This window comes from Gekko japonicus, unplaced genomic scaffold, assembly GCF_001447785.1.
Source record: "Gekko japonicus isolate JY-2015 unplaced genomic scaffold, Gekko_japonicus_V1.1 scaffold743, whole genome shotgun sequence".
Lineage (NCBI taxonomy): Eukaryota > Metazoa > Chordata > Lepidosauria > Squamata > Gekkonidae > Gekko > Gekko japonicus.
Window position 1 is genome coordinate 670,497 of NW_015167560.1, and position 23,793 is coordinate 694,289.

A 23,793-nucleotide genomic window follows, 5' to 3' on the forward strand; every position below is an offset into this window, starting at 1 on the left:
TATAGAAAGGGAGGTGGGGAAACATAAGTAAGGCCTCCCCCCACTTATTGGGCATGCAGAATTAGTTGCATGATTCTTTGGGTCCTGGCTGGTGCCTTCTTTCAACCAAAATGCTTTGGTAACTCATTAGGGAAGGATTTTGTTCCTTTCTGATACATGCTTAACTCTATTGGGAACACAGTGAGAAGGTGAACAATACAAAACTTCGGAACAATGTGAAATGATGTGGTGCTGAATTCACACTATGGAGACGAAATGGACATGGTGGACATCAGACAATGGGATAGATTATTTTGGGTTAAAAAACACAGACACGACAGACAATTACATGTTGTTTTTTAAAATTAATATTAATAGAAAACCACATGCTGATTTTGCACAGTTTCTTTTTAGACGACACACTGTACCTTCCAGCCTCAAGGCAGCCGTAGTTGACACTTGACCTACGGAATTACTGGCAACAAAGGTGTAAATTCCTTCATCCTCTGGGAAAGCTTCTGCTATCTCCAGTTGGAAAGTATCTTCAAACTGAGTCATCCTAAAGAAGCGGGACGGCTTAATCTCTTTGTCTTTGCTATACCAAGCTATTCTGAGGTCTGCACAGGTGCAAATGAACAAAATGAAAGAGAGGGGGGAAAAAAGGAAATACATATGTTAAGTTTCACAGTGTCACACCCTTAGTGAGCAATTCAAAAAGGCAGCTGGAATTTAGGATTGATTCTCAGGTCCAAATCACAGGGAATATTTGACCCACGCTGAGCTCCCCCTCCCCCTTTTAGTCAGACATTCCCGTGTTGCTCCAATGTTTGTGGCACTCCTTTCAGTAGTGGAACATTAAGAAGAGTGCAGGGATCGCAGGGAAATGACACAGGAAACAGAGGTAAAAAACAATGAGAAGACAGCAGAATAAACAATACAGAGAAGTTATTTTGGGTGATTATGCCATGTTGGGTATCATGTGATGTTCTGCCTTATAGTTAGGGTTGTCAACTCCAGGCTGGGAAATTCCTGTTGATTACAGGTTGGTGCTTGTGGAGGGGCAACTCTGGGGGAGGATTTCATTTAGAATCTATGGTATACCACAGAGTCTGCTCTTCAAAGCTACCATTTTCTCCAGGGGGACTGATCTCTGTAGTCAGTTGTAATTCCGGGAGGAATTCAGACTCTACTTGGAGGCTGGCAACATAATACTGAGTAGTAGCTGAAGAACCTTCCTTCTATTATAGCCATTTGAACTAAAGACTTGGGAAAACACTATGTCAGTGAGCATGGAAAATGAAGAATTAAAAGATTTATGGGACTTTCCACTAGAATCCATCCATTCCGGAGCTTTAGACAGTCATGGCAGAAGAAGGCAGAGGCAGGTTCTGTTTAGAGATCTTGGCCATGATCATAATCTTGGTGGAAACACCATTCACCACTCTTTTTTTTAATTAGGGAAAGATTCATGTGTGCAACTCAGCATGAGAAGTGATGTTGTGTAGTATCTAGGGATCCTGGGAGACCAGGGTTTGAATTCTTACACAACCATGGAAGCTCACTGGGCAACCTTGGGCCAGTCACATTCTTTCAGCCTAAGTCCAGTAGCACCTTAAAGACCAACAGCATTTTCCGGGGTGTAAGGTTTCATGAGTTAAAGCTCACCTTGTTTTGACTCACGAAAGCTTATACCCTGGAAAATTTGGTTGGTCTTTAAGATGCTACTGGACTCAAATTTTGTTCTACTACTACACATGAAACTATCTCACTGGGTCGGTGTTGCGAGAAAATGGGAAAGGGAAGAATGATGATCTAAGCTACTTTGGATTCCCACTAGGAAGAAAAGCAGACTATAAATATATAAAATGAAAAATGCAATGCCATTTGCACTTTTATATGGAACCTGGAGCCACTGGATCAGGGGCACAGGTGAAAAGTAACATAAAGAGGGGAAGGTATAAATGTCCGTAGAGGAGGGTAGCATGTTGAAACCACGCTCAGATAGTCCATTCATTCCAAGAGAATTTACCTGCAACTAGCATCAGACCCAAATTTAAATTCAGATCAAAAGTGAACTCTAAGTAGCACTGATATTGCTAATGTCAAGGCTGACACGGCTCTTAATTTTGGTTAAAACAGATGTGTTTATGATGGAGGGAGGTGGGAAGAATTTGCACACAAAAGGATGAAGTGCAGGGGTAATTTCCTGCAGGAGCGCACAGGAGCGGAGCTCCGGCAGTAAAGAGCCCAGGGGGCGGGCACATGCAACAAGCCCCACCCTCTGCTCCCAGCAGCCCTCAGTCAGAGCAAGAAGCAGCCAGGTAAGCTGTAGAGCCCCACCCCCCGGACCTGTCAAAAACAGTCCAGTTGCACCTTTAAGACCAGGTTTTATTCAGGTACAAGTTCTCCCTCCTCTGCCAGGGCAGATCTGCATGTACTCCCCCCCCCAATAGCTAGCAATCCAAAACAGTCCAGTGGAGCCTGAGCGGTGGGTGTTGCCTTCTGACACACTTCTGGTGATATCAGGGGGTGTGGCATATGCAAATGAGTTATGCTAATGAGTTATGCTAATGAGCTCCTGCACCTCTTTTTCTACAAAATGACCCCTGATGAAGTGTATGATTCTCCAGGAGCTACCTAAATCCATAGCCACAGATAGGGATCAGGGGAATTGTATTGCCTCTAGCCCACAGATATGTAAGCCTCCAGGTCCTTTCCCTTTGCTACAGGGCTGTATTGTATTATTTTTTGTTTTAATAGGGATTTTTGAGGCAAGTGTATAGAACTTTGTGATTTGAAAATTAGTGGGGTTTCTTGTTGTTGTTTTTTGCTTTGGTATCCAGGGTTTTTTTTTAAATTTCTCTACGGTGTAAAAATAAACTTTTAATTTCAAAGTTTGTAACAAATTTAAAAGTTAACTGGACTGAAAGATGCACATGTAAATATCACATCTTATTATTAATGTACTGTAGTGCACAGAGCTAATATAATACTTTCGTTTTGGATTGGAGGGATACGGAAATATATTTTTTAAAAAGAATGGGAGTTTCAAAGGACTCCCCAGGCTCTGTTCCGCAAATATGTATCTAAGCCATCAACATTCACATTCAAATGCTGTGAACATATGTCCCTATGACTGAGTGTGCATGTTATGTCTGTGTGGCTCTTCATAAAATCTCTCTCTCTTTCTGTATCTATGTATATATGTGCGTGTGCTTATGCATAGGTGTAGCAAATAAGATGCCAGTATTTTCAGTGTAAATGCCTACATGATTTTTATGACAATTTTCCTGGAGTTCTCTTCAGTTGAAAATAGAATTTTAGGGGCATCATCCCTGTTTCTGCCCTTCTCCCATCTACATGAGAACACAGCCCATTGGGACAATGGAGAAAATTTGAGATTTACACATGGGTCCATACCTCCCATCTTAAAATGTCAAAACCATGCTGGTACATGGGAAAGCACACAGTGCAGTGCTATTTTGAATCAAATAGGAAAGGAGAATAATTGATAAACTGCCTTTATCACACTTAGCATTGCAGGAAGAAGTCCCTGATCTGCTGATTGGGGTAGGATCAGAAAATGCTTCCCATTAGATTCTGCTTCAAAGTGCTACTGAGCATGTTCCAAAGCAGCAGCTGAAGCCCTCTGTTGCCCAGAGTAACAGAAAACGCCTCCAGGAGTAAAAGTCTGACAGGAAGCAATTCCTAACACTTCATTGGCAGTAGGTGTTTATGGGAAATCTGGACTTCAGTAGCTATACTTAGGCTGATTCTGAATTGGCTTTTCCCTCCGTTGTTTTATGAAACCTATGTTAGAACAGAAATTCCCCTCTGCACTGTGTGCTGCTCTCACTCCCTTTGATCATTGGATTTTATGGTAGCCTCCTCATCGGGTTTTATGGAACCTTCTGCATAGATTTATGGCTGTTTTATGGCTGTTCAGGGGTGACTTTGCAGTCAATATGCGTTGCCCCAAGGTATTTGGATGTGGTTTTGAGCTGCACTTTTCTCTCCCAGTTGAGAAAATGTGGAGTGAATGCAGATGCAGAATCACCCTTAGTTTGGTTTCTGATACCATTCAACGAGGAGTACAAAAGCTTCATACAATTTTGTTAAACTAACCTGTCCCTGTAACTCTGCACTGAAAGCAAGCAGACTGTCCTTCAGAAGTAACAGCATCGCGGAGTGGTGTAATAATGGTAGGTGGGTAAATTGGCACTTCCACATCAGGAGAAACAACTTCTGGGACTAAAGGGGAGGGGGAAAAGACCAAAAGGCTATTGTTAGATTCCGTGGAAGTGCACACATTACAAAATATCAACATTTCCACTTCCAAAATGCCCTTGAGAGAGATGATCAACTTGCCTTCCACCGATAATGACGCTGAAGAGGTGGCCACTCCGTAGTCATTCTTGGCTTCAATCCTGTAAGTGGCTGCGTCTTCAGGGAAAGTTTCAATCAGCAACAAAGTGTACTCCTGGGCATCATGAAGAAACTTAACCTTAAAGCCTGGAGAAAGCGGCTGTTCATCTTTGTACCAGGAAATTTTGGGCTGAGGTAGGCCTGATACTACAGCGCAGAAGCGGGCAGGTTTCCCAGACTCCACTGTGGCATCTTGAAGCTCCTTTACAATCTGAGGTGGTTCTGGAGCTGTAAATGTAAGATAAAACCATCTAAATATTTTCTAGCAAGATGCTAGTTTGCTTGGGCAAGGAGATTTTGACGTATGGGAACATTCAAGCATGTGATACCTCACATACAATCTGAAACGAAGGACTAGACCATGCAATTTTCTGAATATGTGTATCAGCCCTAATTTGTATGGTCTCACCTATTTTAGTTCTTCTGTCTTCCTTTACTAAATAAAACTTTGTAAAAATAAAAATTTACTTAATTAGATATCTATAGCCAGTATGATGCAGGGACAGGAGAACTGAGTATGCATTGAAACAGTCTCAGACTGTAATTCAGTAACAGAAGCTCAATAGATGTTCTTGGCAAAATGCAGAAATGTAATTTACATACACATATAGGTATTAACAACATGAGCTGTAGGGCAGGATTGCCTGTTTGAACGCACCCCCCCCCCGTGGTGTTAAAAGCCACTGCACTGAAAACCTAACTGGATGCTATTAACTGCATGAGTTAACCATGGGCACTTGCAGTTATACTGTAGCTGCTAGTCGCCAGCAGTAACTCGTGAGTGAACACACTGCAGGGCCAAATTCGAATCAGAACTGCTGTGTGGGAGAAGGGGGAATTTCTGCCTTTCCCCCTGTGCAGTTTTCAGTTGGTAAAACAACACAGATGCCATAGGGCGGGGGGGGGGAGGATATCTTCTCTGTGGGGGAGCTAGCACATACAAGCATTCAGGGCACATGCTGGAGCAAATAATGCTCCCCACTTGCCCCCCCCCCAGCTTTTTCAGCTACCAAAAACAGCACAGGGGAGAAGTCAGGAATTCCTCCTTTTCCCACACAGTAGTCCTGATTTGAATCAGGCCCTTTCACGGGAGTACTCACAACTTGCCAGCGGGAACTAGCAGCCACAGTATAGCTGTAAGTCCCCATGGTGAATTTATGCTGTTTGTAACATCTAATTAGGCTCACAGAAAACTAACACATCAGTGAGAAGGCTAGGCTAGTTATTATTTTCTTGGTACACTAAGGTTCCTTGGGCAAGGAGATTTTTGAGGTGTGGGAAGATTAAAGCATATGACAACACACATACATTCTGAAATGATGTAAACCAAGGAAGACTGTCCCATATGCTTTTTGAATATAAGATGAGGATTTAAGCATCACTAAACGAATTGTGTATTCAGAGCTGAAGGGAATCTGGCCCGTGTGACTGGGGCCATTGTTATATTGGTATAACTTTATGACAATATATGTAACAGCTTCTTGGAAGTCTCAAGCTTCCTTTTTAGAAAAAAATATGTCTTTAGCTCCTTTTGATGTAGAGATATAATGGGAAAGGTATATCAATATAAAATATCCAATTGCCAATTTTTTAATGTGAAATAGACCTAGTGGCCCCGGGGGAGGGCAAATGACCACTGCTGGGGGACTGGAGCATGAAAACTGTGGGAAAACCTGTCACGTGGAAGCCCCATTACCATGGTGCTGCATATGAAGCCACACCAGCAACAGGGAAACCACACAAGTCTGCCCCTATGTGGAAACGACCTATATTGTAAGTTAAAATCCATCCTCCCAGTTCTGACAGTAAAATATCCCATTTTCAGAAGTTTCTAGTAATTAGAGTAAATTGGACTATTTGCCAAACTGGAATTATAACTCCAGAAGGCAGATGGAAGGAAGACACTGCTATGAAGCTACCATAATCATGACACATAATCCATGTGGAAACGACCTATATTGTAAGTTAAAATCCATCCTCCCAGTTCTGACAGTAAAATATCCCATTTTCAGAAGTTTCTAGTAATTAGAGTAAATTGGACTATGTGCCAAACTGGAATTATAACTCCAGAAGGCAGATGGAAGGAAGACACTGCTATGAAGCTACCATAATCATGACACAAGCGCAAAATGACGGTTAGAAATATGTGCTCAGCCACTCTGTAGTCAATGTAATGGTATATTTTTCCATTAAAAGAGAATTAAAAACATAAATAGAAAGTCACGTTTCTAAATATTTCTCCTATTTTCTGTGAAACTAACCTGAGGCCCCAAAATAAGAACAGCTATGTAGGTGGGGCCTTCCAAGGCCTGCCCTGAATTTCACACCGGCTGCGTGTGTATCAGTTTTCAGCTTTACAGATGAACTGGAAGTTTTGTAATAGTTTGGGCCTATCCTTCTTGTCCCTGTTTCTAGTAAGAAGCTTTTAAAGGTCATTCTCTCAGGTCTTTCTAGTTATCAAGGAGTCTTGGACTATTGGCATAAAACATTTTCTTGGTAGACAGGATATTCCTTGACTCCTAGGTATAACTTGCGTTCCTTGCTTCGAGGTATACAAAAGCCCAGTTTTCATATGTTTCTTGTAAATGGGGTGTCCTGAATCTCACATTTGCCTCCCAGTCAACAGGAAGTACCGTAATAATTTCAACACCCTTCTATGAGTGAGTCAGTGAGTATGTCAGTGCAACCAAAGTAATATAAAGATGTTAATGATGTTAATGGTGTTAAGTTTTTTGAGACAATGAATTGTGGGTTAAAATCCAATGTGGAGCAAAATAAGCCTAAACATACCATTCACACGGAGAGTAATGGAGCTCCTGTTTTTCCCTGCTAAGAAAGTATATTCTCCAGCATCTGTGTATGTAGTTTCAGTGATGGTCATCCGATGGACTCTTCTTTCCACCACATAATGATATCTCTCCTCAATCTGGAAGTTGATCTCAATTCCGTCCTTATACCAGCGAGCATCAATGTCCTCTTCATTAACCTCAAACTCTACCACGGCTCGCTGTCTCTCAATGACCTATCAGTCAACATAAAAACTACTATAACTGGGGATGTAATGCTACGTAGGCTTCTGAGTTCAGAACCTAGTTCCCAAAGAAATTTACAGAAACCTAAGCTTTATTTTAATGAACAGAGTGTCAAACAAGAAATATGAAGTAATGCCCAACATAGGATAAAATTTAAAGGAAGAGGACATCACAGGGAACTACATTTATATAGTCATAATTTCCTAATCTGTGTATAAAAAAAAATCCTGCCCAAAACACATACACACAAACAAATCAAGCTATCCAGGATTCTATATGGTCTCATGTGCTTGAGCAGGCAAACTTCTAAACTCTCCCTGTTGTGCTTGCTTTTTTTGACCAAATCCTCACTACCTTTTATTTGTTAACCCTCCCTTTAAAAAAAAAAATCATTTCCCGCCCCTGCATACTGGAATATGGTCTTTTCCACACTCTAATTTCCCTCGCTTGTGTGTTCCTGTTGCTTTGGGGAGGGATATCCTCCCTCTAGTGGTCAGTTCAATATTACATCACTTTATGTTCAGCATATCTCCTTGCAGATTTAAACTACAAGTTTTTATGCTGGACATAAAGTGATGTAATATTGAATGGACTAACAAAGGCAGCAAAACAGAACAGAAAAAACCCTGAAGCAACAGGAACACACAAGCGAGGAAAATAAGAATGAGGAATTTAATACCTATAATTTAATACCTATATGGAAACCCATATACTGTCTGTGGTAAGCAGCCTGGTTCTGCTGCTTTCATTATCCTAACAGGGGCCAGCCACTTTATTGTTAGAAGGGCAATAATATTTCTTTGCCCATTTATCATTTTCTCATATATGCCCCAACTCATATTTTTTTTCTTATGGATGCAGAATTCAAATGGACACACAGAACGACATAATATTAAAACTTCGGGGATAAAATGCATTTTCTCATATATGCCCCAACTCATATATTTTTTCTTATGGATGCAGAGTTCAAATGGACACACAGAACTACATAATATTAAAACTTCAGGGAGAAAAGGATGTTCAAAATACCTCTTGTTAAAACCTGAACATTTTTTTTTCAGAAGAGCAATAAGTTTTTCATGTGTGCATTTAGTGATTTCAGTTACAGGGAAACTTGGAGGCGGACACAGAATAAAGAGAGCTGACACAGTTGTTGGGAAAATAAAAGGGATACAACTTTATTTATTGCAGCAAGGCTCTGCAATGGGCAGAACAACTGTCCAACTTACACCCAAACTCAGTGCGGGTAACATGACCACCAGGGAAACAGAAGTGTTAGGCCTCTTCTGTCTAAGCATCCTGGCTAGCTGTGTAAGTCAACCCTTGCTTCAAGTCTATAAACAATTATATGTACTGTTCTGGCTTCTCCCTATCAAACAATTACTATTGGGATAGTGAGGAGGATAGTGGCAGCCCTGAGGTGTGTGGGGGCAGGTCCTGTCCCATTTCCTGGAACACAAGTTAGACATTTGGTCCCAGTCTGAGGAAACCAACCCAGTGAGGCCTTAATCAGTCTGCTTGCCCCCCAACCCATTTAGAGTGAAGTAGGTGGTGGTGGGGAAATCCATCAGACCTCAGTGCTAGTGAGGCTAAAAATTCCTGCTCGGCCCGAATCAGGTGACTCTAAGGTGGCCCTAGTTAGGCTCACTCTAACTTGTTGGGGTAAGTGCTATGACTGCTGAAAGAGACCACACTTCAAACAAGAATCCCCTGGGCTCCCTCCCATTGACCAGCTGGACAGTTATTTATCAAATTTATTTATCAAAATTTATTTTTTGATAAATAATGTGATGATATTATGTCTCTCCCCTGGAGGCTGCCCTCAAGAACTGCCAGCACTCAACTCCTAACGGCAGCTCCTCATAAGGAGTTCATATCGTGGGCAGTTGGTTTGATATACGATATTTTATAAGTATTAAACTTATCTAAAGAAGGGATAGGAACATGTGGAAGAGAACACTGCACACAACCAGAATTTTGCTTTCTGTGCAATTCCTACTGCTGAAGAGACAAGACACTGTCAAGACTAAAAAGCAGTGTGTCTTTTCAGCAGAGAATTGCTGTGCCAGAAACAAATAGCAATGTTCATGCTGCGTGTTTAGTTCTCCACCATGGGGTTAAGTCCCTTCTTTGGCATATGTCCATATGACTGCAAAGATTGTCAACATGAAAAAATAGGAGGATCACAGTTTATATCATATACTGTTATGAGACCTGGAGAAGATGTCTTGAGCAAAATGTTGCTACATGTTAGTATTTTCCATAATTTTAGTTTGACACAGGGGCACTGTTAAGAGACTTTGTTGGAATCGATAAGTTTCCCATAAATATTGCTGTGGATTTTTATCTTATTTTAAAAATACCTGACATTTCTGCTTTCTAGAGACAAATCTATTGTACTGCTGACTGAAACGTGAGCAGACTTTATACCTGAACTTCTTTTTGAAGGCTTCTGATGCGGACATCACGCCCTTCCACTACCAAATTGGCACTGGACATGCTTCCTCCTGCCACGACTGTGTACTTCCCAGCATCAGCCATCTTCGTGGAAGTAATCAAAAGACGATGAACGAATCTCTCCCGCTGAATTTTTACTCTAAAAAGTATGAAGAAACAACAGATCAGGAAAAAAACAAAAACACAGTGATCTTCCACGGTGCAGAAAACATATCTGAATCTATGAGGATTCATTCTTTATTTATTACCCTATTTCACCAACCCCATTACCCTGCCAAAAAGACAAATAAGAGGGTTCAAGATCAAATCAAGCCTGAACTTTTCCCTAGAAACTAAAATGACTAAATTGAGGCTATTGCACTTTGGTCACATTAGGAGAAGGTAAGAGTCACTGGAAAAGACAGTAATGTTAGGAAAAGCTGAAAGCAGTAGGAGAGGTGAAAAGACAGTAATGTTAGGAAAAGCTGACAGCAGTAGGAGAAGTTGGAAGACCCAACATGAGATAGATAACTCAATAAAGGAAGCCAAAGCCCTCAATTTGCAAGGCCTGCGTAAGGCTGTTAGCGATAGGATGTTTTGGAGGGCATTAATTCATAGAGTCACCATAAATTGGAAGCAACTTGATGGTACTTAACACAGAGAAACATTAACCTGCATCTTTACAATTAAATATTATGGGTTGGATCCCAAGTAAAATTTCCACCCACACAATTTGCATTCCTGTGGCAGGTCTCCAATCCCTCCCCCCCAGCTATTCCTGGGGATCCCTTATCACCCAGGAGTGGGGGTGTGCATTTGGGTCTACCCAAACTGAAAATATACCCGAAAAACACTTTATCAGTATTTTTCGGGTATATTTCAGCATCCCCAATGTATCTGGGATTTTTCAAGAGAACCAGGGGAAAAAATCCTTGAAAAGAAATCCCAGATATATTCAGGAATTACCATCTGAGGGGCTGGATTAGATTGCTCCCACCACTCAGGTTTTTTTGGGCTTTCTTCTGAAGTCCTTTTAAACAGGGAGTATTTAAAGGAACTGCAAAAGACAGCCCGCAAAACAATTGACGGGGGGCACTCTCTCCGCCAGCTCAGCTGAGGACTGATCTGCTGAAGAAAGCCCCAGCTGAGCCTGCGAGGAGAGTTCTTCCCACTGGATCAGCTGGTTTTCAGGCTCTGTTGAGCAGTCTGGTTTAAAACGGGCTGCCCAGCAGAGCACCAGCTGAGCCTATGGGGAGAGTTCCTCCCGCAGGATCAGCTGCTTTGCGGGCTCTGTTGCGCAGTCTGGTTTAAAGGGGGCACCCAAAAGAGCCCCAGCTGAACTGCCTCTCAGCTGTTTTTTGTGGATTTGCTACTGCTCTTTTCCCTCTGTATTTTTTGATTCGGGTCTATTGGATCTGAAAAAAATAATCAAGATTTCTGAAAAATCCAGGATCCAAATATTTTACTGGTATTGGGTTTTTTCGGGAATCCGTAATGTTTTGGGGGTCCGATAGATCCAAATTTAAAAATAAAGAGGGGGGAAATTGCACAACCTTACCCAGGAGCAGCATTTCAGCCTTCACCAGGAGGACAGAAGTTGTACTCCCTTCCATACAGGGAAATTATTGGCAGGATCAAGCCTATGAGATCTGCCTAAGCAACTTTGTGTGAAGAAGAAAAAGGTAGTTCTATCCTCCCTTTATCGCCACATTCATTCTCTCTTCATTCTCTAAAGACTCTGCTCATGAATGCCAACTTTTTATTCTGTGTCAGTTCAGTGCTTCTAGCAAGTAGTCATTCATTTATCTATTAAAACATTTATATCCTTGTGGTTCAAGGTGGTCTTCTGACTCATTCCCTGTGAGCTGAGATTGCAGTTATATCTCTTAGCTGGCTTGTGTTGGCATGCAAAACTTTAGATACCCCATTCATCACAAGGAGGAATAAGATATGAACATTTGTCATCACAAGCAAGGAACAGGAATCCATGGACCCTAAATATCATGAAGACTGGAGATGCAAAGTTAAAGTAAATAGAATAGTCACAGCGTCCCCTAGAAAAGCTATGATTGTGGATTTGTCTGAGACCACAGAATATTACACATTTGATGATCAGCCTGGTCATCAGATTGGACAATGAACGTTTGAATTCACAATGCTCACCATCCATAGCCTGCATGCTTACCTTTAAAGGTACATAAGAGCATCCAAGTAATGAGACTATACTTCTTCCTCAGCCTTGGTCACCTCAGAGCTTACAGCAAGTGTTAGCCTCTACACCGCCTTGTAGCCACACAACCTTGTTGGCCACATTCATTCTCTCTTCATTCTCTAAGGACTCTGCCCATGAATGCCAACTTTTTATTCTGTGTCTGTTCAGTGCTTCTAGCAAGTTCATTTATCTGTTAAAACATTTATATCCTTGTGGTTCAAGGAGGTCTTCTGACTCGTTCCCTGTGAGCTGAGATTGCAGTTATATCTCTTAGCTGGCTTGTGTTGGCATGCAAAACTTTAGATACCCCATTCATCACAAGGAGGAATAAGATATGAAAATTTGTCATCACAAGAAAGGAACAGGAATCCATGGACCCTAAATATCATGAAGACTGGAGATGCAAAGTTAAAGCAAATAGAATAGTCACAGCGTCCCCTAGAAAAGCTATGATTGTGGATTTGTCTGAGACCACAGAATATTACACATTTGATGATCAGCCTGGTCATCAGATTGGACAATGAACGTTTGAATTCACAATGCTCACCATCCATAGCCTGCATGCTTACCTTGAAAGGTACATAAGAGCATCCAAGTAATGAGACTATACTTCTTCCTCAGCCTTGGTCACCTCAGAGCTTACAGCAAGTGTTAGCCTCTACACCGCCTTGTAGCCACACAACCTTGTTGTTTGTGGTGGCATGTAAAACTGAGGCACCTCATTCGCAGCAAAAAACTTGAAACATGACAAACTTTAAGATTCCATTAAAAATTCACTCACTCACTCACTCACTCACACACACACACATGCAAATTACCGTTCTCCAAGTTGGAGTTCCTGCCCATCTTTCATCCACTGAACAGAAACGTCAGGTTCTGAGATTTCGCATTCAAAAACAGCTCTTTTCTTCTCCACAACTTTAATGTCTTTGATGTGTTTCCGAAATTCAATGTGACGAGCTAGGGGGGGAAAACAATCACATGTATTGTTATTCAGGTAGGCATGTGTACCAGAAGAATCAATAGATTCCTTTTAGGGTTCAGTCACACACAACAGTCAGTGATAGCTATGGGGGCTAGCTTCTGGCAGCATCAAACAGAATCACTTATGTTCTCTGTATACTTTCACCAAATTTGGATTGGCTACTGGAACACTCCAACTGCTGAAAAGACTAGCATGCTGAAAGCTGATCTAGGCTGAATTCAGTGCATGGTGGTGCCAACTGTACGTACACCAACAGCTCAGCATTAGCTAATGCAAATGGAGTTCTCATCAGATGCCATTTTGCCTACAGCAGCTACGGGCTGTGACACCGGTGTAAGCAAAAGAAATTAAGAAAACAAATACCTTCCACATATAAAGTTGCCGATGAAGCAGCTTTCCCAGCAACAAAGCTATACTCTGCAGCATCTCCAAAATGCACATTCCTTATAGACATTGAATGCGTAAGTTTCTTGGTTCTAATCTGGCATCGATCGGTAGATTTTATTTCCACCCCATTCTTTAGCCATTTGTACGTGATGCCTTCATAATTAACAGTCACTTCAAAGGTTATCGTATCTTTCTCTTCTGCATTGATATCTTTCAGCATGGAGGTAATCAAGATAGCTGTTTAAAAAGAAATATCAAGTGTGAAAGGCTGGTTTGACAGTACTGCAGCGAAATAATTAAGATGCAAAGAGGAACCTGTATTTAGAATCACGGTATTTAGGCTGGAAGGGACATCTAGTTCTTCTTGCCCTAACACAGGCTGATTTATTCATTTGTTTCATTTCTGCTCTGTTATTTCTCCAAGAAGCTTTAAGTACCCTTTAAATTTTATCACAACAGATTTTATCCTTAGTACATGTAGCTGTTTCAAAATGTCTAGGTTTCCTCTTTGCCCTGCTATCCAAATGTAGGTGCCTCAGCTGATTGTAGACTCCTTGTTTGTGGGGAATAAGCAGTGACTCACAAAAGCTCATACCCCGCCACAATTTTCTTTAGTCTTTAAGGTGAAACAGGATACAGTGATACTATCGTAGCATCTTTTCTCTACAAAATCACATCTCTTGCCTGGTCTCACTAAACCCAAGAACCTCTGATGTTACACCATTAACTTTAATTCTCAGAGATATTCTACTTCATTCATTTTGCTTACGTTTCACTGTCAGGGTCGCGCTGACTTTGTCATTCCCACAGACAAAAGTGTATTCAGCGGAATCCTCAGTGCTGGTGTTCATGATGTTGAGCTGATGGAGCTTTCCTTGAACAACTATTTTAAACTTCTCACTCATTTCAATTTCCACTCCGTTCTTCAGCCACACGGCAGGTACATTGAAATGAGACACCTCACATTCTAAAGTGGCAGTTTTGGTCTCAGCAATCTCAATATTTTTCATGGTCTTTGTAATATGTACAGCTGTAGGAAATAAGGGGGGAAAAAAAGGTTAGAAGATCCCCAAGAAAATTTTATGAACAGGCTGTTCTTCCAATGCGATATAAAATAAGGCAGATTAATACTAATGTCGGGGGGGGGGAACAAGACTTACTTTCCACAAATAGTTTGGCTTTGCATTCAAGCTGTCCAACTACTGCTGTGTATTCCCCAGCATCAGCAGGAGATATGTTTTGCAGGGTCAGCTTGTGAACTTTTCTTTGAGAACTCAGTCTGTGTTTGTCACTTGGTTTGATCTCGACATTTTTGTGGAACCATTTGACTGGAACGGTATCATGAGACACACTCACTTCAAAGGAAACAACAGCGTTTTCCAGAGCGGTCACATCCTTTGGTTTCTTGATGATTTTAACAGCTTCAGGGAGAAAGATAAGAACACGTTATTTCTGTGAATTCCAACATTTCTTAAGCAACTGGCAATAGGGTGAAGACAGATAGTAGTATTTTCCCCCCAAAGTTGAAATGGGTACAATAACAGCCATCGCCCAAAATATCTGTACCCTCCCTCTTCCCCAATCATCTGAATTTTCAGTTTTTCGCAATGCTTCAAAAGCCTACTATAACTAAAGTTGTAGTGGGGAAAGAATAAATCAGTAAGCCCATTACAATGAATGAATAGCTCCCTCTTACCACCTGCAGTTCTCTTATAAGCTCTCACATCCTTACTAAGTAAGGATGACTTACTCTCAACATGGAGTCTGGCATTGGCTCCTATCCTGCCCAGTTTAAAGCTGTAAACGGATTCGTCCGACACAGCACATTTCTTGACTTTCAGCGTGTGAACGGTTCCCTCCACTTTGATCTCGAATTTGTCGCTGGACTTCAGCTCAACACCATTTTTAATCCACTGAACACCGTCCACATCAGGATGAGTAAGTTCCACAGAAAAGACAGCATCTTGTGTTTCTGTTACAGTCAGGTTCTTCAATGTCTTCTTTATCTTCACAGCTGTTTCAAAAGGAACAAATCATGTTTAAACAAAAAGAGGGAAATATTATTAAGGCAGACAAGCAGGGCTATTTTTGGGCAGGAACACACAGGAATGGAGTTCCGGCTGGCTCCCAAGTTGGCCACGCCCAGCAGGAACTCATTAGCATAATAGGCCACACCCAACAGCAGAAACTTATTAGGATTGGCTACATTAGGGGTGTGTGGCCTAACATGCAAAGTAGTTCCTGCTCCAAAAAAAGGCCCTGGGTTTTGACAACAAACAAGGTTAACAGAATAACAAGCAAAAGGTGGGTGTGGCTGGATAACCACACTTCTGGTAACATGGGGGCGTGTCCTAATGTGCTAATGAGCTGTGCTGGCAGGAGTGTGGCCTAATATGCTAATGAATTCTTGCTGGGCTTTTTCTACAAAAAGAGCCCTGCGAGACAAGGATGACATGATAGCATACTCTATAAGGAACTTTTCTTGTGGCGGCACCCCTGCTGCACTCCTCTCTTCCAAGTCGAATTTGCCTGGTGCCTACTTTATTAGCTTTTAACTGCTGGGTGAAATTGGTCCTCTTTATTTGTCCTTTTAATGACCCAATAAAGCTGAAAATGTTGTACAGCCATACTGGTCTACGCAAAATCCAAAAACAAGAAACGAAATCTATGTAACATCTTTTATTAGGACCAATCAATTTGACACAAAAGATTATGTCTCAGTCTGATTGGTCCTAATAATATTATATGGATTTTGTTTTTTGGCCCTGATAAAGTTGACTGTGCTTTTTAAATTATTTATGGCAGTTTTTATTCCTGGGTCATTTTAGTAAATATCAGGCTACTGCGGTATTGAGGCTATTTTTCATTGATTAACTCACCTTCAACTTTCAGCTTAGCAGATGTTTTTGAAGAGGCCACTTGAAAGGTATATTCACCAACGTCGTCGATTTTACTGATGGGAATATTAAGCCTCCTCTTTAACCCATCTGATTCACTTCTAAAGTGATCTGTCATAGAAAGTGGTTTTCCATCCTTCAGCCACTGGCCTTCAGAGTCTGGATTGGTTACCTCACATTCGAAAACAGCTCTCTGGGACTCAGCCACTGTTATGTCAGTCAGGGGCTTTGAAATGGCACCACCTGTGGGGAAAGCAAAGCAAAAGCTTGTATTTGCTATACATGTCCTCTGGCAGTAGACATCTCTTACTGCTCTAATGATTGTAAGAACTAGCTCAACCATAGACAGAGATAGTTGTGTGAGGGTGATGTGTACAGGTCTGTACACACCAACTCCCGTCACCAGCATGGACCATGCCCAGAGATGGTAGTTTAAAAGGATTTGAAATGGTACTGAACTCTGTTCTGTGTCACAGATTGCAATGGCCTGAAGCTCTTTTCCCAAGTTTCCATGGACACTGAGCAATGCAGCTCTAGCAAGGGACTTCTAGATAAAAGAACAGGAACAGGAGATTCAGGTGGGCTTTAAGCTGAGCTGGTAATTAGAAGGTGGAAGTTGTAATAGCAAATGCGGCTTTACGTGGACATTTCTTTCAGGCTCCAGAAAGTGAAGATGTGTGTCTCCTAGAACCCTGAAGCTTCACAAAGCATGTCCAGCCCCCCTCAGAGAAATTTAGATTTGTTTGGAGGAAAAGTTCCCTTTAATCCCTAGGGAATGATTTGGTACCCCTTTCCTCCTCTTAAGCGGTTCTTTTCTCCATCTGCCCTCCCCCATCCCTGCCCCCAAAATTCAACATGATTTATTTTGTAGGTTTCAGTATACCACAGTGGAATTAATTCTTAAGTGGACTGCCAAACATATAAATAAATTAGGCATTTAAACCGTCAATGGAGCACACTGGCACCCTCTGAACTATTCACCTGCTACAACCAGTTTCCCAGATGTCCTCTTTTCTCCAGCATAAAATGTGTACTCTCCTTCGTCGTCTTTCATCATGTTTACTACGGTCAGTTTATATATTGTGCCATGTGCCTCTATCTTGTATTTGGGACTGGCTTTGAGCTCTTGATCCTTGAAATGCCACACAACATCAATCCCTGCGTGGGACAGCTCGACTTCAAAGGTTACATTCTGAGTTTCAGTGCAGGTGATATCGTGAAGACCTTTAATGATCTTAATTTCTGCACCAAAAAGAGAGAGATGGTTCATGTATTAGTACCACATACTTATTCTTGCTTTGTTAGTGTAAGCAGTATGCAGTTTTAGTAATACCTGCACATTTGAGGAATGCTTACCTTCAATCATAAGATTGCAGCTGGTTTCAATCTTGCCAACAGCCAGTTTGCAGTGTCCTGCATCGGACGCATATGTCCTGGTAAACACCAGTCGCTGTTTGGCGCCTTTGGAGATGGCTTGAACACGTTCGTCGGGCTTTATCTGCTCATCATTGAGGTACCATTTGGACGAAGATACGTCAGGGACTGAAATTTTGCATTCAAGGATAGCTTTTGTGCCTTCAATAGCATGGACGTCTTTAAGCGGTATTACTACATCCACACCTGCGAATCACAAAAAATAAAATAAAATGAAATAACCATCATGATTTCTCCCCCTACAAATATTCTAGCTAAGGCCACAAGCAAACAACAGTGTAATCCTATCCACCTTGAGTCTCAGTGATGAAGACGGGCTATCAATAAGCAAAATAAAAATAAATATGAAAGAAAGATTCTTCTGGTCCAGCTTCCTGCTTCCAATATCAGATGCCAGATGCTCTAAAAGTCAGGCCATGGATATCAAACCCACCCATTCCACTTCTTCAACCTCAGCATCTTGTATTCAGAGATATACTGTTTCTGAACAAACACATTCCATTTAGCTATCATGGCTCATAGCTAACATTCATGGAACACAAACTCTTCTTCTGTGAAACTGTCTAAGCTTTAATATTTTTAAAGCCACAAAACCAAGTGTCCATCATCACATTTCATGATGGAAAGTGCTATAACAGCCAACCTGTGGCAACCCTGTAGGGTTTTCAAGGCAAGGGGCAAACAGAGGTGGTTTGCCACTGACTCCCTCTGTGTAGCAGTAGTGGACTTCCTTGGTGGTCTCCCATCCAAGTACCAACCAGGGCCAACCCTGCTTAGCTTCTGAGATGAGCAAGATCAGGCTAGCCTCAGCTATTAAGGCCAAGGCCCATGATAATATTTACTGACATTTAACTCCATTTTCTGACGTTTACTGTTGAGATATAATTTATTTTAAAGTCTTAATGTTTTACTTATTTTATTGTATTTATTGTATGTACTTTGTTATTCTGTTTTTATGATGTAAACCTGCACTCAGCAGATCATTATAGGCTGGAACACACCCTGAGCCTGCTTTGCAGGGAGAGCGGGATATAAATGGAAGGAAATAAATAAATAAATAAATGCCGTGATTATCTGTTTTGTTGCATGACTTCCAGAGCAGAGGGCACTTACTATAGACAGTAACACGGCCTGTAGTTGATAGAAGAAGACTTGGGATGTTAAAGGAGTAAGCTCCACTGTCTTCCTTTGTTACGTCTTCAACTAACAACATGTGCGACTGTTTGTCTATTACGATGTGGACACGGTCACTTGGTTGGATTTCAACTCCGTCCTTCATCCATACACCATCAACATTTTCTTGGGAAAGTTTCACCTCAAGTTGCACAATGTCGCCCTCACAGACCTTCTGGTTCGCAAGACCTTGCAGGACAGCAACGGGCCGCGCTACAGAACAGCAACGAAAAAAACCTAGGTCATTAATAACTGTCACGGGGAGCATTTACTGTAAAGCTTTAAAGTAGCAAATTAGCTGGAATAACTTACGTTTCATCTTCAGGTTACAGGAGGTCTTTTTCCCGTCTACCACAAAGCTATATTGCCCTTGGTCTTCTTTAGCAACATCTTTAACTGTGAGGATTTGGCGACCTCTGCGTGAGACTATGACATATTTATGATTGGAGGTAAGCTCAACATCATTGCGATACCATTTCCCTTCCACATCTTCAGGGGAAACCTCGCATTCCAACTCCCCTGAGAAGGATTCTGGGACTTCAATATCTTCCAGTTCTTTAATAAACTCAATAACAGCTCCTGCATCCAAAGACAAACATCTCAGTAGGCAGTTTACAAGTTATAAAACTGCCAACAGGCATTTCTTAGAAACTTGATTTAAAAAGTACACCCAGTTTAAAAGGTAATTCACAATGACTTAAGATCCCTTTAACATGCACTTTGACTCTCCAGGTGATTTGCAGACACCTTCATGGCTGCTAGCTGGGTCTATAACAAAGGACCGTGTACCCTCCCCCAGGACACGGGCATTATTTGCAAGACATGTTTTACATCAGGGGTCCGGGGTCCCTAACAGGGGGCCTGTGGGTGCCACTGTGCCCTCTCTGACACCTTTTCTGGTGCCTGCCAATTGTTTTTAGAAAGTGGGTGGGGCCAGGTGAGGCTTTTGCCCAGTAGAGTTTCTGATTGGCCATGCAAATTAAAAGGCATCCTGCTAAACAGAGCTTCTGCGTTAAATGCTGAGGAGTTACTACTGGGGTTACACATGACCTGTCTCCCTGACATTTTTTGGTTGGCTCTGTCTTCTGCGGTAGCCATTTCATGGTTGGCTGCATCTCCTGGGGCCGCCAATTTGTTGTTGCGCTTACCACCCTGTATCAAAATTTCACTGGTACCCGCAAGCTTGAACAGGTTGTGGACCCCTGTTTTACATGCTGTACAACCAGAAGGCTTTATAACAGAACCAAACTTGCACAATAGCAATGGCAAAAACGGTGACAGCTGCACTGTTCACAGATACGCAAAGCAAGGCTCAACAGGGCCAGATGTATGGTGCCATATTGCTTATTGCCCAGCTACAGTGGTGCATTAGATAATGCTAGAAACTAGACTTGCAGGGGGCCTTTCCTAGATGCCAAGGTATACTTCAAATGTGAAGAATAGGACAGAGATTCAACAGGTTTGTCTCATTCCATCCCACTGTCTCTGCTGACACACATCCATGGTGTAACGTGATTCTATGCATGTTGACTCAAAGAAGCATGTCTCACTGTGCTCAATAGGGCTTGCTAAGCTTCAGCCTACAACTGGGCCCCTCCCGAGCCAGTGAGCTGCAGCCCCAGATGTTCACCCCAAAGTCCAGCTGTGACAGCTTGAATCCACAATCCAATAATGATGCAATCATTCCTTTACACATCTAGATTGCCGCTCACTATGCAACCACAGACTTTCCGTAACTGGTACAATTACATAACTTCATTCAGATAGATCAAGATGGGTCACTGTGTCTGTCTGTCTGTAGTGACAGAAAAGAGCAAGAGTCCAATAAGAAGTGATCAGTGACTCATGACAGCTCATATCCCGCCACATATTTTGTTAGTCTTTAAGGTGCTACTGGACTTCTGCTCTTTTCTATAACTTCATTCAGTGCTCAGCAGTCACCAAGTAATCCAAAATTTATACAGCTAGACCAGTGTGCCAGCTGGATATTGAGGGAAGTTCAGCATGATATATGTTGAGGACCCTAATACAGGGGGTCTCATATAGTACCCTCTAATTGAAAAAATATATACAGTACACTTTGTTCTTACCTTCAACATTAAGCCTGGCAGTTGTTTTTATAGATTCATCTTCCACCAGGGCACAACTATACTCCTCTTCATCAGACTTCTCAATCATTAGTACTGAAAGGAAGTGAGCCTTCCTGTCAGAATGTGTCCTGTATTTGTCTCTGGAAGTAATTTCTAGACCGTTCTTGAACCATTTCACTTTGACAAAGGGCTCTGAGGTTTCACATTCGAAGGTCGCCATTGAGTCTCTTTCCTTAGCAGTGACGTCTTGTAAAGTCTGTGTGAATTTTATGAGCTGTTTGGCTGCAAAGCAAATGGGGAAAGACTGGTGAGCAAAGAACAATGTGATAGTTATAGCATTACAGCATTATTTAAAAAAACACCAAATGGGGCAAGAAAGGTGTAGTACCTTGCACTAACAAGAATGCATGACTTGAGGTTTCACCGGCTATGTTAACAGCTTTGACCATAATACTGGCAGAGTCCTCTGCTGTCACATCTCGGATGACCAATTCACAGACATTGTCTTCTGGCCAGTACCAATAGATACGATCAGACCTCTCAATCTGCACGCCGTTTTTGAACCACTGGCATTCTGGGTCTGGTTTGCCCACTACCCGGACACGGAAATGAGCATCATTTCCCTGGCCGATTGTCTGACTTTGTACACGTTCAAGAATCTTGGGAGCTTCCATGCTTGGACTAAGTTGAATCTTCTCTGGCTTTATGGTTGGAATAGTGATTTTACCTTCCTCCAGAAGTGCTTTCTTTTCTTCCTCTGTTAACTCTTTGGTCCAGTGAAGAAGATCGTCCTTTGTCTTCTTAAGCAAGTCTTCATAGGATTCATCCTTTTTCCGAGATTTAAGCTCAACTGCTGTGATTGCTTCGTAATAGCCTTCTTCAGTCCTGCGTTTGAATTTACTACGGAGTTCTTCGGATTCTTCCGATACTTTCTCATGACTGACTTTTTCTGCCTTTTTCAGCTTTACTACCTCTTTTGTAGTCTTCTCAACTGGCTTGTCAACCTTTTGAACATCAAATAAAAGTTTACCGGGCTCTGTTGTTGGCGGTTCATGCTTAGGCTCTGGTGCCCGGCGAAGAACAGATCTGAAGTCTTCCCTTTGCTGAATCTCAAGTTTCACCTTGTGTTCTATTGTGCCTTCAGGGTTTTCTCCAGTTACTTTTACTTCACCTGTGTCATATGATTTGCAGTCCACAATATCTAGATAATAGATTCCGTCATAGCGAAGTCTAAACCTTTTGCTTTTGCGGATGAGCTGCCCATTGAGATACCAGTTCACCTTGGGCAGTGGGTAACCAGTCACTCGGCAACGGAACCTTGCAATTTCTCCTTCGAGGACTCTTGCCGGCTCAGGAAACAAAACCATTTCTGGCTTTTGTTTCACTTTTTGATCATCTGTAACCCCAACAAGAGCACCTTCATGGGCCATTCTCTCTAGCTCTTCAATTCTCTGCAAACCTTTCCTGCCTTCTGGCAGCTGAGATTCTTCGACAAGGCTTTTTTCATCCTTAACAATTAGAGTGGCTGAGGTGTGGTCGGTGCCATACTTGTTGGTTGCCCGGCATGTGATCACCCCACTATCTCTGGGGTAGGATACTTCATAGTCAAGACTGCAGTAGCCAAATTCATTAATCATTCTAAGTCTGTTGGCTGCCTCCAACGGCTTGCCATCATGTAGCCACTCCACTACCATGGTTGGGTCACCAATGGGTGTTAGCCGGCACTCAAAATGAGCTGGCCCGAAGCGCTTGAGCCTCAAGGATGTGAGCTTCTTCTTGAAAAACGGTTTCTGTTGCTTTTCTTTGTCATAAAGATCACCCTCCTCCCATTGCTCTTGACCATAACGCAAATGGAGAGGTTCAAGCTCTGGGGCGGAAATTTCTTTCGCTCTGTATGTCCCCTTTGGAATAATCAATTTCCTTTCCGGTTCGGGTTCAGTGAACTCGACTTCAACGTTCACTTTACACCGTGTAGTGTCACGTCCGGCTTTATTGATGGCAGTTGCAGTGTACCAGGCAGCATCCTGCCGGAGAGTGGACTCGATTTTCAGGGCGGCTTCTCCTTTCACTCCCTCAATTCTGAAACACAAGGAAAGTGAACATTGAGACAGCAGGCATCCACACTCCTCCCCCCACACCGAGGTTGTTGTCTCCCGCCCACTTATAACTGGCCATATTTATCTACATCAATGGGCCAGTTTCTCCCTATGGCAAGCCGTGATTATTGATTTTATATGTTTATAATGTGTTTTAAATTTTATCGTATTTATTGAAATGTTGTAACCCAACCTGAGCCCATCTATGGGATGGGTGGGATATAAATGCGAAAAATAAATAATTAAATAAATACTTTGTAAGGTTTCCTTTAATCAATGGAAACCTTCTTTAACTGCAAGGCAAAAAGAAGGTTCACAAATACTCTCGGATATCAGATCTGCACAAGACCCAAAGAAATAAATTATCATCACTCTCACAGCACAATCCTAAGGGCCATCGCCAAAGGACAGCAAGTGATATACCATCCCTCGGGGTCTTAGTTTTCGGCTGCCTTTATCTTTCCCATAAGAGCTGATGGAAATTCTTGTACTTACTGACTAAGCACACAGCCTATACATAGTGCATGATTTGTACTGAATACACGCACACACGTATATATTCAAACCCTTTATCAAATAGCACATCTTAATGTATTTTGTTACAAAAAGAATCAAGCAGGGATATTGCTGACTAAGCATTGGTTAGG

The 23,793-nt window shown here is 42.0% G+C and overlaps 1 protein-coding gene across 1 annotated transcript in view; it reads right to left on the minus strand.

Moving 5' to 3' along the window:
- Positions 1-23,793, minus strand: part of TTN (titin) — a 343,112-nt gene that overhangs the window by 272,118 nt on the left and 47,201 nt on the right. Inside the window, 17 exon segments of the mRNA XM_015413748.1 lie at positions 408-596; positions 4,105-4,230; positions 4,348-4,632; positions 7,195-7,426; positions 9,867-10,032; positions 12,903-13,044; positions 13,433-13,693; positions 14,226-14,486; positions 14,617-14,877; positions 15,207-15,470; positions 16,336-16,596; positions 17,335-17,595; positions 17,710-17,973; positions 18,901-19,173; positions 19,273-19,539; positions 21,051-21,332; positions 21,439-23,129. Coding sequence (XP_015269234.1) covers positions 408-596; positions 4,105-4,230; positions 4,348-4,632; positions 7,195-7,426; positions 9,867-10,032; positions 12,903-13,044; positions 13,433-13,693; positions 14,226-14,486; positions 14,617-14,877; positions 15,207-15,470; positions 16,336-16,596; positions 17,335-17,595; positions 17,710-17,973; positions 18,901-19,173; positions 19,273-19,539; positions 21,051-21,332; positions 21,439-23,129 — 5,486 coding nt within the window.